This window comes from Leptosomus discolor, chromosome 14, assembly GCF_034619465.1.
Source record: "Leptosomus discolor isolate bLepDis1 chromosome 14, bLepDis1.hap2, whole genome shotgun sequence".
Taxonomy (NCBI): domain Eukaryota; kingdom Metazoa; phylum Chordata; class Aves; order Leptosomiformes; family Leptosomidae; genus Leptosomus; species Leptosomus discolor.
The window spans coordinates 4,414,365-4,429,064 of NC_141404.1; the positions used below are offsets into that span (position 1 = coordinate 4,414,365).

General features: G+C 64.5%; 1 protein-coding gene across 1 annotated transcript; it reads right to left on the reverse strand.

Annotated features, from left to right (window-relative positions):
- Positions 1–888: 888 nt before the first annotated feature.
- On the reverse strand, positions 889–10,485 carry FSCN1 (fascin actin-bundling protein 1). Its single transcript, XM_086473151.1, has 5 exons — positions 9,663–10,485; positions 2,309–2,465; positions 1,659–1,780; positions 1,189–1,356; positions 889–1,091 (listed from the first exon to the last, which is right to left on the reverse strand). Exons 1-5 carry the CDS (start codon positions 10,483–10,485, stop codon positions 889–891), a joined length of 1,473 nt encoding a protein of 490 aa, XP_086329277.1.
- Between the last annotated feature and the right edge of the window lie 4,215 nt (positions 10,486–14,700).

A 14,700-nucleotide genomic window follows, 5' to 3' on the forward strand; every position in this document is an offset into this window, starting at 1 on the left:
CCGCCATCCCCTCCCAGGCACAGCAGCAGGACCAGCCCCCGGGCAGGCGCCTGCCGGGCTGGACCCACCATTGGGGTCTACGATGCTCCTCCAGCGCCAGAAGCACAAGGAGGGGCAGAGGGACACAAGGAGCGCGGGGCTCCACGAGATGAAAGGCTGAGGCTTTCCAGACGGGATCACCCTAAAAAAAAAATCATTTCCAGGTGCATGGGGCTACAGGGGGGGGGGAGTGGGGCCGGCTTGCTGGCTCTTCCACAGGGACACGTGCCAGCGCACGCCAGCCCCGTCCCCAGGGATGCTGTGATATGTAAGGTCACCTCTTACAGCTCAGCTGGGGATGAATCCTGCCCCAAAAGCCAGCAGCAGAGAGAAGCTGCCGGGAACAGCCGGGAGGAGCCGGCTGAGCCCAGCACCGTCACTCTGCCCCCGGCTGGAGCGGGGCAGGATGGGACCAGTGCTCCGGGGGACACTGGCAGCACAGACAGAGGTAGCGTCAGTGCTGATATGGCAGAAGTGAGCACAGAGGTGATCTTATTCCCTTTTTTTTCAATCAAGGAGAGGAAAATAAAACTACCCAAGGGGATGCTCGGGGCCATGGGGGTGGGGGCGGGTGTACGGCGGTTTTTAAGCCGAGCAAACCTGGGAGGGGGGGGGGGGGGATAGAGACAGACCCCTCTACAAAGCTATAGGCAGGCTGCCCCATCCCTTTTCCAGTTCTTACAGAGATTTATGAAGACCCACCTCCCACATAACGCACCGACTCTACAGCGGGAGAGAAGGGCAAGCCAGTCTGAAAATCCTTTTACAGAGAGGAGAAACAGAACCCAAAAGAAAAAAGGACGGAGGAGGGGAAAGAGAAGCTGGCAACGGGAGGTACGCTAAAGTGCATTAATATTCCCAGAGGGTGGAGGCGTCAATGGCGTCGGCGGATGCCTTGAGGACCCCGGCATGGTCGCCCTTCAGGTATTTGCCATTGATTTTGATAGCCACTTTGTTATAGTCGCAGAACTCAAAAAAGAAGTCCACGGGGGTGTCGCTGCTGCTGGTGACGGACGACTCGCTCCCCACCATCCAGTACTTCCCAGTGGCATCTGCAGGCAGAGGGAGAGGGGACGAGGTGGCCCCGTGAGCCACCATGGGGACCCCAACGCCCATCACCCCAGCCCGTGCCCACCCCCGGGGACTCACCCTTGATGTTGTAGGCCCCGTCGTTGAACTCCAGCTGGAAGACGTCGTAGGAGGAGCGGTTGGAGTCCAGGGTGCCGGTCACCTTCCGGCACCCGATGAAGCCGTGCTCGCCGCGGAGGACGATGATGGGCCTGTTGATCAGCTTCATCACGAAATGCTCCGTCTCGCCTGCGCCAGAGGGGAGAGGGGCTGTGAGAGCGGCCTCGGGGGGGGTGGGAGTGTCACAGAGCCCAGACCCCACGGCTGGCAGGCAGCTCTGAGGAGGGTGGGCTGTGGCCCCCACCCATTTCTCACCCACCCCATCTGTCCCCCTCCCACCTCACAGCACATGAAATTAAGAAAACTTATTGCCTGCAGCCCTGAGCATCACTTGGAAGAGAAGCCTGGCTCGGCTCGGAGCAGGGGGGCACTTTGTTCGTCCCCTGCTGCCCCAGCATGGGGCGGGGGTCCCTAAGGGGGGGGTCCCTTACCTGCTGTCTCCATGGAGGCCGCCAGCTGCCCATTCTTCTTGGCCGTCACGTACTTGCCATTGGCAGCTTTCAGGGTGATGCGCTTGTCGCACCACTCGATGTCGAAATAGCAGCTCGCGTTCCTGCGGGGGGCAGAGAGGGTGGGCAGCGGGATGCGACAGACAGGGGGGGGGACACACACCCTGCCCGTGCCACCCCACGGCTGGATCAGGAGGCACCCCCCACACCCCCCCCCGATTCGCTCCATTTGTGCAGGATGAGCCACGTCGCGGTGGCCATCCCGATGGGAAGCCCTCGCCCCGCAGGCAGGAGGCAGGCAGGAGGCAGGCAGGAGGCAGGCAGGAGGCAGGCAGGCAGCCAAATGCACTTTGGGGGTTTCCGCCCGGCTCTCAGCTAGCGCAGGGTTGAACTGCAGGGTAAAGCGTTTCGACAGCCCCAGCCAGCCGGGAAGGATTACGTGGCCCCAGGGACTTCCCGAGCATCGTGGGCGGCCGACCCAGCCCCGGCTCCAGGGAATTCATTGCCTTCACTGGGAAGTGTTTTGGGGCAAGCTCCTAGGCTGGAAAATCCCCCTTGGATCCCCCTGGGAGATGCAGAGAGGTCCCCAAAGCCCAGGCAGAGCCCCCAGCCGCCGGGGAGAGGGGACTCACTTTGTGGAGGCGGTGGACTGGATGCCCCCGTTGGAGGTGAGGGTCCAGTACTTCCCAGTGTAGGTCCTGAAGGCGCATTTCTTGGTGTCCTTGTTGATCTCGAGCTGGTAGGTCTCCTGGTCACCCTCCTCATCTTGGTTGGCCGAAAGGTCCATCCCTGCGGGGCAGAGGCAGATGGAGGTGGGGGGCACCGGGGAAGGGACCCCCAACCCACCTCCAACAGGAGGCAGCCCAGGAAACCCAACTGAGAGGGTCTCCTGCTCCCCTGGGTGAGCTTTGGTGACTCCCAAATCCCTCACCCACACCTCCCCTCTGGCATTTTCGTTTCAGACCAAGCTTTTCATTTGGCTGCTCAAGTGTTAAGAACATAAACGAGGGCTGGACTGAGCTGAGCCAGCCCTGAGCTTCAGCTCAGCACTCTCCGGCTCCATCACGATTAAGCACCAAAGACCAACGTAGATATTTCACCCAGGAAAGGGCTGTAGTTTTTTCCCCGAAGGTGACAGCCAGGTTATTCAATCCATTAGCAGAGGCCGCCGCACCACCCATGAATCCCCAGCTCGTGGCGTGTTTAAGGGCCGTGGCACTGGGATTTTTTCACCCATAAATTGTCACAGCCCATTAGGGTGGTGAGGTTTGCAGCGGGAAAGCCCTGGGGCAGCCAAGCTCTTCCCTGGCTCCCAAAAAGACCATCAGCACCAGCCCATGCCCTGGTTCTGCCCGCCGGGACGACCCATCCCGGCACCAAAGGGACGCCGCTGTGGCCGTGACCTGCCAGCTGATGGCCATTCCCATCCTGGGCACCAGCCCTGGGCTGGATGCAGCCAGTCCCAGGGCCACCAGCCACAGTCCTGGGGCCACCACTGGCCTCCCTTCCCAGGGCCACAGTCCTGGGGCCACCACCGGCCCCCCTCTCCGGGCCACAGGCACATCCACCCACAGGCACCGAGCCCAAGCAAACCTGCTTAGTCAGGGCGAGCGGGGCCAAATCCTCTCCAGAGCTCTCCCGCTTGGTGGATTTCTGCCTAAAAATACTTTCGGGATGCGAGTCACAAGCCGTAGCCTGGAGCCAAAGCAAAGGGGCTGAGCTGCTGTGCTGGGTTTTGGGGAGGGAGCCGGGGTGCAGTGCTCAGCCCTGCTCCTCCCTGCCTACGTACGGCCAAGATGAGCAGAGACGGGCCCCAGTGTCACCAGTTGGGCATGGGTCTGTAACCAGTGAGAGCAGCCTGTGAGGGGATGGTGATACTGACTGTGGTTTAGAGGAACTGGGTGAGTTTTTGAGAGCAGAAAGCACCCACATCCCTCCCCGGCTGCATGGGTGCTACAGGTTCGAGTCCAGCCATGCCCCTGGTCCTGCAAAGGATGCCAAGCGTGCTGTGCTTGCAACCTTCCTGCCCAAATCTGCCTTTTCCTGGAGCCAAGAACCTGCTCGTGGGGGGCTGGCGATAGGTCCAGCCCCGTGCACCTCCGCAGCGCATCGCCTCCCAGTTGCTCAGCTGCTGGGATTTCAAGCATTGCAATGCACGTTGCTGGGAGGGCTTGAGGGACTGCAGCCTCGGTTGGCCTTTCTGCACTGGAAAGCCACCAGTAAGTCCCACCAGCTGCACCCAGCGGGTGCTGACCCGCCTGGGGAGGGCCCATCTACCTCCACACACCAGCTATCGGCCTTGGAACTGGAGTTGCCTTCCCTCAGATCCCACAGTGGTGTCAGACACAGCTACCTGGTGGCTCCCCATTCCTCCAAACAGGCATTTCCCACCCAGTGCCCCCCCCCTCCTCCGGGGAGCAGCCTCTGCTTTGCCTATCAGCCTCCCACCTTTCCCAAAGAGATTAAGCTCTGAAGGCTTTGCTTTGTTGGCTTCAATCTTATCTCCCACGCCCCAACTGTCACGCCACTGCCTGCTCACAGCATCCCCTCTCCCGCCCTCCATCCTCCAGCACCTTCTGCAGCTCCCGCTGGACACGCAGCCACCCCGGTGCTTTGCTCCCCGGGGTACTTAGGGCAGCACGGGGAGGGGGGCAGAGGGGCGCTGCACGGCCACCAACCCCAGCCCCACCGGCCAAGTCCTCTCGGCTGGCGTGGCTGTCCCACCCTTGCCACCTCCCTGGGCTGCCGGGGGCTGAGCCAGCGGTCACGGAAAACATTTGGGTTTGATTTTGTACCCCCGCGGGGAGAGCAGCGCTGCTCCCGAGCCCTACAACTGCCTGCGCGCTGGAGACCCTCTGCGGGGGCTCACGGAGAAGGACCGGGCTACAGGAGGGGATGCTGGGGGACCCCAAGGCTGCTGGCACCCCCAAACCTGCAAGAGCGGCTGCTGCGGTTCGCATGGGGGGAAGCGGGCAGCGGCGTCTCCTCCTTGCCACGCTTTTAGGCGAGGAGCTCCCCGACCTGCAGGCGATGGGGAGAGCCTGGGGGGGTGCTTTGTGCCGCAGAGCGGGATCGGATGGGCTGGAGCCCCCCCAAAACCATCCTCTCTCTCTCTCAGAGACCCCCCACCACGAAGCACAGCGAACCCACCAGCCTCCCGCCGGCCCCGCTGCGGTGCGATGGCCCACGCTCCCGCCGTCGTGCCGAGGTTTGGCTTTCCCTGGTGCCTCGCAGGGCCTGGCGGCAGGAGGGTCTCCCACCGCCCCCTCCCCGAAAGCGGCGCTGGGTTGGGTTACACCGACTCAGCAGAAAGGAATGCAATTACAGCTGGGGCAGAAGGAGGCTTCAAAGGGTTGTAACTGAGCTGGAGCGGGAGGTTTGGGGGGTCAGAGCTGGGCGGGATGGGAGAATTCCTGGAGGAAGCACGGGCTGAGAGGTGGTAGGACCATGGCGGGGCCAAGAGAAACATCCCCGTGTCCCCACGATGGAGGACAGAGGCTGCCCCTCCAGCCACCCCCCCGCCACCACCCCTACTTTTTTTGCAGCCCAGGGCTGTGGCAGGGAGCCGGCATCTCCCGCAGCGCCCGGCCGAGCCGCTCCCGCTGCAATCACGCTTTAATTACCGCTCTCCGTAAATTTACAGTCTGGAGCCGGCACGACTCTGCCTGACCTTGACGAAGCTGCTAATTACAGCTGGAGGCTGGGGAGGGGGGCGAGCAGGCTGCGGCGGAGCGGCGCTTCGGGAGGGGGGAGAGCGGAGGCACGCCTGTGCCCCCCAAAATTCCCCACGGGGGATGTCCTCTGGCTCTGCAACATGGGCTTGCTACGGGGGTCTTGGGGAGGATGCAGAAGCCGGCGGTGGGAGTTGGAGGGGGTTGAGGCGTGTGTCCCCCCAGGGCTCCTAACACTGAACCCCCCCCCCCCCCAAACAAAGCCCCTGGGCTCAAGGTCCTCAGAGAGCCGGGGAAGGGTGATGGGGAGGGGAGCCAGCGCCGGAGCAGGAAAGGGCTTCCCAAGTCTCGGCTGCCGAGGTTTCCAGCCGCTGCCGACCCCTCGGGCCTGTGGGATGGATGCTCCAGCCCGGGGTGGGGGATGCACACGGAGGCTTCCCACACCTCCCAGAGAGGAGCTGCTCCATCTAAAGGAGCGGCGGTTTGCTGTGGCTCTGCCAACCTCCATGCCAGACCCAGCGTGGGGGGCATTCGCGGCCTGCAGAAGACCTTCCCTCTACGCTAAACTCGCGCAGAAGGTGTCCTACAAGCCATCCTGGAATGCCGGTGAGACCCAGTGGGACGTGCTCCATGGAGAGGAGGCCAAGAGCCTGGAAGAGCACGGCCAACGGGTGGGACAAGCCAGCTGAAGCAGCCCCCATGTCCAAACCCACACATCAGGAGCTGCCCACGCACGGGCTCTGCTCGCTGCCTTTCTACAGCTGCACCTTCCCCTTCTACATCCTTCAACTCCCCAGCGGCCAAGGGGCTCCCTGCCAAAAAACCCACGGTTATGCCTGAAAAAAAACCCAAACCCGCTCCCTCCGAGGGAGCACCAGCAGCACCCCACAAAGCCCCTGAGCCCTCGTGGGCAGCAGGGCAGGATTTTAGGTCCTCATGCCCCAGCAGCCCAAGGGGATGCTGTACCCAGCTCTGCCCGTGCAGGCCGGGTCCCCAGGGCTCTGGCACCCTCCACCCCACACTGCAGCCACGGCATGTGCCCCAAGACTTGTCTTGTCCCCTCCCTGCCCTTTGGACGGGCTTATGTTGCACCCATACATAAACCCAAGCATGTTTTTGTTTAAAAGCAACAGCCTGGAGCACGTGGGGATGCACAGCTCCTCTGCTGGGGGTGCAGCTCTGGAAGAGGGTCACGGGTGGGGATGAAACATGGATTTCCTGGAAAACCATGATGAAACGGATGAAAACCTGCGTCCGAGCCCACGTGCCCCCAGCCGTGTCCCCAGCCCCAGGAGCCACATCTCCCCACGTCACTGCGGCACCGAGATGAACTGGGGGTTGGGGGGGAAACTGGCCACAGCTGCAGCCAGCACCGACCCCCCCTGTACCGGGAAGGCTCCTGGCCCCGGAGCAGAGCTTCCCATCGCCAACCTGGCGTGCCCAGGCGCGCTCCCATCACCGCCCTGCTCGCTCGCCCCCCTCCCCGGACCCCCATTTCCCGAAATGCCTCACTCCCGAGGCGGCCCATCCTCTCCCCCCCATCACGGTGGGGGAGGCAGGCGGCACACCTCCGCCGGGCGGGGGGCTGGCAGGGGCCCAGCGGAGCGGGGAGGACGCCAGCGCTCTGCCCCCGGGGACCCTTGCGCCCACAAAGGGCTCTTTGTTGCCGCAGCCGGGGCTAGAAAGGAGCCATTGAGCCAGGGAGGGGGATGCTTTCTGCTGGCAGCACCCCGACTCGGCTCTGTTTGAAGGTGCAGTGGGGAGATGGGGGGTTCTCACGGAACCCGGGGATCCCATCCTTCTGCGGCTGGAGGCGGGGGAAAGGCGCCAGGGCCACCCGTAGCCCCAGCACTGGTGGAGGGGCAGGGCTGGCACCCACCTCGTGGCCCACCCGGGGTGGCTGGAGTCAGGGTCCCCAGTGCCCTGTGTGCAGGGGATGGCGACGCCGGCCATCCCGGGGGCAGGGAGGAGGCTCCAAGCCAGGAGCTGACTCGGCACTGGTGGGACAGCGCTGTCCCAAGGCTGGACCAGCTCCCAGCCAGAAGAACCACAAAAGCGGGCCCTATCCCCGCTCCTCCCATGGGGTAGGGCAGGGGGGACGGCCACCGCCACCCCCGCTCTCTCCCCGACTCCATGCCTTTTCCCATGAGCCTGCACCGAGCCGCAGCCGCTCCCTGCCCACATCCCGCATCCCCGTCGGCCTCCGAGGCATCTGCCAGCAGCTTATCAGCTCGGCGGGGGGAAAGGGCTGTCTGCAACCGCTTCCTCCGACGGCTGTTTGCTGGCTGCCTTCTCAGCAACCTTGGGCCAAGGCGCTTTCCCGGCGGGAGAAGGGAGGGCGAGCTCCGGAGAGCGGCAGTTCCCAGCCTCTCGCTGCTGCCAGGCACGATAAACTGGGTGGAAATGGCTTCCCTGGCCAAAACGGATTCGAACGAGGATGTGCAGCCCCAGCGCATCCCTCCCCGCTGTGTTTTGCTTGGAAAGGGGCCGGGCACAGCCCAGAGCCCCCTGTTGCTGGGGAGATTTGTGTGTGTGTCCCCCCTTCCAACTTCCCAACCCCCCCATCCATCCATCCATCCATCCATCCATGCCGAATCGCACAAAGCCGGCGGGTCCGCCAGCAGCGCTCCCACCCGCGCCGTGGGGTCCCCCACCGCCATCGCCCCATCCCGCACATCTCCCCCCCACATCTGGTTTTCCCATCTCCGGTGACAAAGGGCTGCAGCAGCCCTTCCCCCACGGCGCTGCAGCAGCCTCCCGCCATCACCCTCCTCCTCCTCCACAAACCCCTGCGCCTGGGCAAATAGTCCCCACTGTCCATCTTTGCGGGCATTATTTTTTTTTTTTTTTTTTTTTTTTAATGCTTTGCAGGGTGGGATTTGTTCTCGGAAAGGAGAAAGGCAGCGAGTTCCCTGCAAGGAGCTGCCCAGGCACGGACAGGGGTTAAGCTGCAACCTTGAAATATTATAAATATACACACACAAAAGAAATTCCCCGCTGCTTGTTCCTCCAGGCTCTGCTGCAGCGAGACATGCTCGCACCCATCCCGCGCCCGGCGTGTGCCGGCCTGACTTGGCACGCCAGCCATGTGCCCCGGGACTCCCACGCCAGCCCGGCCGCCGCACGCAGCCATGCACCCCTCCAGCATCGCCCTGCCCACGGAGCGGGGTCCCCCCCTGCTCTCCAGCAAGCGCCCCTCGAGCTGGGGAGGGGGTGGGATGCACGGGGGGTGCTCGAAGGCGGGCGGGCGGCCATGTGCCCCGGGAGCTGCGCCGTGCAGCCGCGATGCTCGAGGCAGGCGGCGGGGTGGCCCCTCCGGCGAGCGGAGGGGACGGGGACAATCGGAGGGATGGCGGCCTTTGTGCGGGTGGATGTAGGTCACGGCTCGACGCGGGCATTTTGGCCAAGCCATTTTTGTCACGCTGTCGAGGCCAGGGGGGTGGGTGTCACCCACTCCCCCACCCACCGGGGAACGCAACCCCATGGGGGGAACTGCAGCCCCATGGCGGGGGGGGGGGGGGGGCGCATCCCCCCAGGACCCCGCTCTGCGGAGCGTGTGGCTCAGCGATGCTCGGGGAAGGGGGAGTTTGGTGGAGGCTTTGTTGGGTGAACAATGAGCTCCTGCAGGTAGGAAGGCGAGGGGTGGTGGCCCTGCCTCCTTCACGGCAAGCAAAGACCCCATCCACATCCCCCCACACCCCCAAGCAGGCCCCTCACCATCCCTCCCCCACCCAGGGCACCCTGCGGAGGCAATGCTGCAGGGATGGGGGTGCTGGAAGGATGGGGGCCTCCAGGCAGGCGACGCTGGAGGGGGGGAAGGGAAAGGGGATGTGGGAGGGGTGCGGGGGGATGATGATGGAGGGGATTGGGGGAGGGACCGAGGGCAGCCATGCTGGAGGGGTGCAGGGGGGGTGCCCTGGGCAGACTGTGACTTCAGGGGAGGGGTGTAGGGACGTTGTGTGTGAAGGGGTTCAAGCGGGGGCGGGGGGAGACCCTAAAGAGGTGATGGCAGAGGGATGCGGGGGGTGGCACGCTGTGGGGCTGCTGCTGCAGGAAGGCAGGGGGGTGCTGGAGGGCCGTGGGGGGCTGCCAGGAGGGCAGTACTGCGGGGGGCGGGGGGGGGGGCACTGCGGGGTGGCGATTCTGGGGGGGGGATGCCCGATGGGTGCAGGGGGGGCAGCTCAGGGTGGGCGATGCCCGAGGGATGCCGATGCCGGAGGGATGCAGGGGTGCACCCCAGGGCGGCGATACCCCACGGATTTCAGGGCGACCGAGGGGTGCGTGTGTGTGTGTGTGTCCCCAAATCCCCTCGTACCTTGCCGGGTGGAGACATTCCTGTCGTTGCCGGCCCGCAGCACGACCTGCGGGCAGCTCTGCTCGAGGGCAAAAAGCTCATCCTTGCCCACCTTGGCGCTCTTGCCCGCCTTGAGGGTACCGCTGGGTCCCGAGGGGGCGAGGTAGCGACCCTCCCCGTCGCGAAAAGCCACCTTCCCGCAGCGAAACTCGAGGGTGAAGGCGGTGCCGGGCTCGGCGGCGGGGACCAGGCGGCCGTCGGAGCGGAGCAGGCGGTGGTCGCAGCTCTGCAGGCTGTACCGCTGCTCCACGAAGAGGAGGGTGATGAGGGCATCCACGCCCCACGGCACGTCGCGGTCCACGGCCAGTTCGTCGCGGCGAGGTCCCAGGTGGGCGTAACGCTTGCGGGCCAGGCTGTAGAGGTTGGCCTGGGGGTGCATGGCCAGGTGGACGCTCCATTTCTCGGTAGCCGAGACGGCGGGGGCGAAGCAGGAGAGGCGGTCCTCGGTGCCGCCGAAAAAGCGGCGGTGGGGCTCGGACTGCAGCGACCAGCGCCCGTCGCCGTGAGCCACCACTAAAAAGCGACAATCGGGACCCGGCTCTTCGCTGTCGCAGCTCACCCGGCCGTCCTTATCGGCTGCCAGGTAGCGACCCAGGTGGCTTTTGAGCAGCACGGCGCTGGAGTCCTCCCCGTCCTGCTCCAGCGTCCAGATCTGCTTCTTCTTCATGCTGGCGGCCGAGGCGTTCACCTTGAAGCCGAAAGCCTCCGCCGTCAGGTACTTGTTGCTGCAGTTGATGAGCCCGAACTGGATCTGCACCGGCTCCGCCGTCCCGTTCGCCGTCATCGCTGCCGCTCCCGCCGCCGCCGCCGCCGCCGCCGCCGCCGCCGCCGCCGCCGCTGCTTCTGCTGCTGCTTCTGCTGCTGCTGCTGCTGCTGCTCCCGCCGCCGCCGCCGCCACCGACCGCCGCTGCCGCCGCGCCCGCCCCGACGCCGCCTTTAGTAGCGCCACCGCGGCACCGCCCCCCCCAACACCCCGCACACACACACCCCCCACCCACCCCCCCGACGCCTGACGGGGCCGCCCCCCGCCGCGAACCCCCCTTCCCCGCTGCCCCTCCGGCCTCCGACCCCCCCCCCCCCCGCGCATTGCGGCGGGACCCCTCTAGTAAGAGCCCCCCTTGAATTGGGCAAACGACACACACACCCCCCCCGCATTGCGAGGCTCCGCTGCATTGCAAGACCCTTCCCTGCATTACAAAAGCCCCCTTGAATTGCAGGAAACACCACCACCCCCCGCCTCATATTGCGAGACCCCCCCCCGCTGCATGGCGAGACCCCTCCCTGCGTTGCAGGAGCCTCCTTGAATTGCAGGACCCACGCACACGGCAAGTCCCCAGTGTATGGCAAGAGCCCGCTTGAATTGCAGGACACCCCCACCCCCCCTTACACTGTGAGACCACCACCACATGCAAGACCCCTCCCTGCGTTGCAGGAGCCTCCTTGAATTGCAGGACCCACACACACACACACACTGCAAGTCCCCAGTGTATCTGGCAAGAGCCTCCTTGAATTGCAGCCCACCCCCCCGCCAGCCCATGCAAGGCCCCACTGCATGGCAAGACCCTTCCAGGCATAGTAAGAGCCCCCTTGAACTGTAGGACACCTCCCCCCCCCCCCCCATATATTGCAAGACGCCTTGGCGTGGCAAGACCCTTCCCTGCGTTGCAACAGCCCCCTTGAATTGCAGGACCCACACACACGCTGCAAGACCCCCACTGTATAACGAGCCCACTCACTGCATAGGAAGAACCCCGCTGAATTGCAGGACACCCCCCACATTGCGAAACCCCACCACAAGGCGAGACCCCCTCCTCGCAAGGCCACCCTACACACGCTGCAAGGCTCCCCTCTGCGTTGCAAAAACCCTTGGCATTGCAAGACCCCTCCTTGCATAGCAAGAGCCCCCTTGAACCACAGGACACCCACTGCAGGAACACCCCCCACGTAGCAAGACCCACACCCACGCCGCAACCCCCCCCACGCATTTCAGTATCCCCCTGCATTATAAGACCACCCGCTGCATTGCAAGACACCCCCTTGAACTGACAGTCCCCCTCCCGCATTGCAAGAATCCCCTCCGCATTGCAAGACCCCAGCCCATTGCAAGATGCCTCCTACATTGCAGGGCACCCCCTGCACCCCTCTGCCCCTCCTGGCCATGCCGCAGGACAGAAGGGGAGAAGGGTGAAAGATGCCATGGCCCCCTCGCCATCGCTCAGCCATCCCAGCGCCCTGTGCCAGGCACCAGCGAGGCTGGAGCACCTGGGCCCTGGGGAATCTGAATTCCCTCAGCAAAGCCAGAAGCAAAACACGGGCACTCCTGTGCAAGGGGGGTGTTTTGAGGCCATTTCTCAGGGTGGAGATGAGCAGCGTTGCTGTGCATATGCGAGGCCACGCTCCGGTGGCACGTACGGCATGGCCGATCCCGGGAAGGGACCACAGCCTGTGCTGCCATGGGGTGCTGCCCGCTGCTCCTTGGGGACAGGGACACTTCCCACGTCTATGACACGGGAACGAACACAGATAAAGAGGAGCACGGCTGCGGTGGCAGATTTGAAGCCCAGTGGCTGCGGGCACGCTCCCGCACGCTTGGAGGAGGGGGGGGGCTGGGGGAAACGAGCTGTTTGCTGGGGAAACGTACAGCACCAGAAAATCGGAGGAAGAAGAGGGATGGGAGGGTCGCAGGGGATGGTTTTCAGCTGGACTGGGGAGCTGAACTGCCCGCCTCACCCGAAGCAGGACGAAGGAAGGGCTGGAGCAATGGGGAGGGTGCAAGAGGGCAGGCGCAGGGCTGGCTGGCACGCACGCTTCCCCCAGGCTCACTCACCCCCCTGGGCAGGGCTTCATCCAGCCCCCATGTCCCCAGGCCCTCCAGGCTCCACTGGTTCTGCACTGGCCGTACTGGTTAGAGCCACTGCTCCACCACCACCACCCACCCCTGCCCCGGGGGGTCGCTGGCACAACCACCAACCCGGGGCAAAGCTGCCAGCTCTGGATGGCGTTGGTTTTCCTGGATGCCACAGACCTGCTCCGTGCTCGTCCTGGCCACGTAGCCCTGCAAATCCGGACGGACAGACAGACCATTTGCAACCGGAACCAACCCCACTGGGTTGGAAATAAATCCCCCCCCCCGGCCCGAGCTCCAGCGAGGCAGATCCATGTTTGTCTCGCCAACTCCTTTCGCTCCTCTTGCTAAAAGCACCCAGGCGTTAGGACCCGACCACGAGGCCGAGCAGCTGCCCCAGGCCCACAGCTGCCGGGATCTGCCTTCTCCTGCCGCAGCAGGCAGATGGTGGCGAGGCTGAGAAAGAAACGGCTTTTCTGCTCGACAACAACGACCAAAAAAAAAAAAACAGGCAATTATGCAGGGGAAAAAAAAGCAAAACCCACCCTGTTTTCTCCCCAGCCGTGCGGCGTGGATGGCTGGCACTGCCTGGCTCAGCAGGGCCTGCCGTCGCGGAGCGGGCAGCCTGCCTGCACCCACCCTGCCTGCACCCTCTGCTTGGCAGGGGGACGGGAGAGCCCCAAATGAGGTGTCCCCACATGTCACTGTGGTGGCAAAGGGTGACCAGTGTTCCCCACCACCACCCTCGGCCTGGGGATGCAGCGGCCAAAACGTGTCTCCTGCGTGCATCCGTGCGTGCCGGGTGCGCTGGAGCAGTAAGGAAGGCGCTGGGTTTCTCTCTCTCTCTCTCTTGCATTTCCCATCGCCTCTGCAAGCTGCCGTGACTAAACGCTGCTGAGGTCACCCCCCCCGCAGCCCTCCCACCGCCGCTCCCGCAGGAGCCCCAATCCCCGGCGCACAGCATCCATGACAAGGGCTTTCCGGAGCGCGGCCGTGTCCCCTCCGAAGAGGCTGCGTGACTCACCCGCTGGGATTTCAAATAAACCCCGGCTCCAAAAGAGAAAAGCAAAGAGAAAAGGAGCCCCCGGTCATGGAGTGACCCTTGTCTTGCCCGCCTCGGGCACAGAAACGCCCTCCGATTTTCATGCTTGCCTGGATGCTTTTTGTTGCAGCTCGGCTTCGTTTGTGAGCGGTCCCGGGGCTTTCAGTCGAGCTCATGAAATCGGGCTTGAACACGGAGCTGGTGGCCAGCGCCGCTGCAGGGAGGGCGGATCGCAGGGCACGCCGGCACGGTGCCCACGGCGGGCACGGGGGGCTCGGAAGGGGCAGAGACAGCGAATGCAGCGTACGGCAACGTTTGGTGAAGAGTTATAGGGGTGTGATGGGTTGTTTCAGCCCTGTGTCCCCCAGGAGGGAAGAGGAGGCGTCCCAGGGCAGTGGGAGACGTCCCCAGGTGAAGGGGCAGGGTGGCACAACGGGACGGAGGTGGAGGCACCAGCCCGAGGCGCAGCAGCCGGGGGATGCTTTGGGCTGTGTGCCCATCCCTCTCCTCTCCTCTGGCACACACAGCCCCTTCGGGCACGGCTGTGTCACGGGGTGTCCGGAGCCGGTGCCACTGGGTCACCCCTCGGAGTATGGCTGTCCTCTGGCTTCAAGCCATATCTCAGCTGCCAGCCTGGCCTGAGCCCTCCTCGTCCTTGCTGGAGCAATTCTGGGGGCTCGTTGCACGCGGGTTTTCATCCCAGCAGCACGGGGGACACGGGCTGGCTGACGGCTGCCCGCTTGCCCCGGGACCCTCGTGCGCTGTGAACCCCGGCTTGATGTCGCTGACACGTGCAGACAGACATCCCGGGGGTGTCGATGTCCCCAGTGGCTGCGAGATGGCCAAGGGCTGGCCTGGGAAGCCCCCTCAGCGTGGGTGCCCCCCTCACCCCGCAGAGGGGCTCGGCAGAGATTGGGGACTGCATTACTGGGTGGCCACCAACTCTCCAGCCACCTCTGTCCCCACGTGGGACAGGGCTTGGTGACAACAGGAGCCCTTGTGCAGGACGGGGTGACCTTGTGCAGCTCAGCAAACTGTCCTCCGGTGGGATAAAGGGCTTTGCCAAAACCACGCGGTGACCAGGGACCGCTGGACTGGGGCCGGGAACAAGC

Excerpts from the sequence above, each read along its gene's own strand:
- FSCN1 (XM_086473151.1), bottom strand. The coding sequence starts at position 10,485 with ATGACGGCGAACGGGACGGCGGAGCCGGTGCAGATCCAGTTCGGGCTC. Across the intron at positions 2,466-9,662 it reads GAATGTCTCCACCCGGCAAG|GGATGGACCTTTCGGCCAAC; the intron begins GTACGAGGGGAT and ends TCTGCCCCGCAG. Across the intron at positions 1,092-1,188 it reads CGGGGCCTACAACATCAAGG|ATGCCACTGGGAAGTACTGG; the intron begins GTGAGTCCCCGG and ends CTCTGCCTGCAG.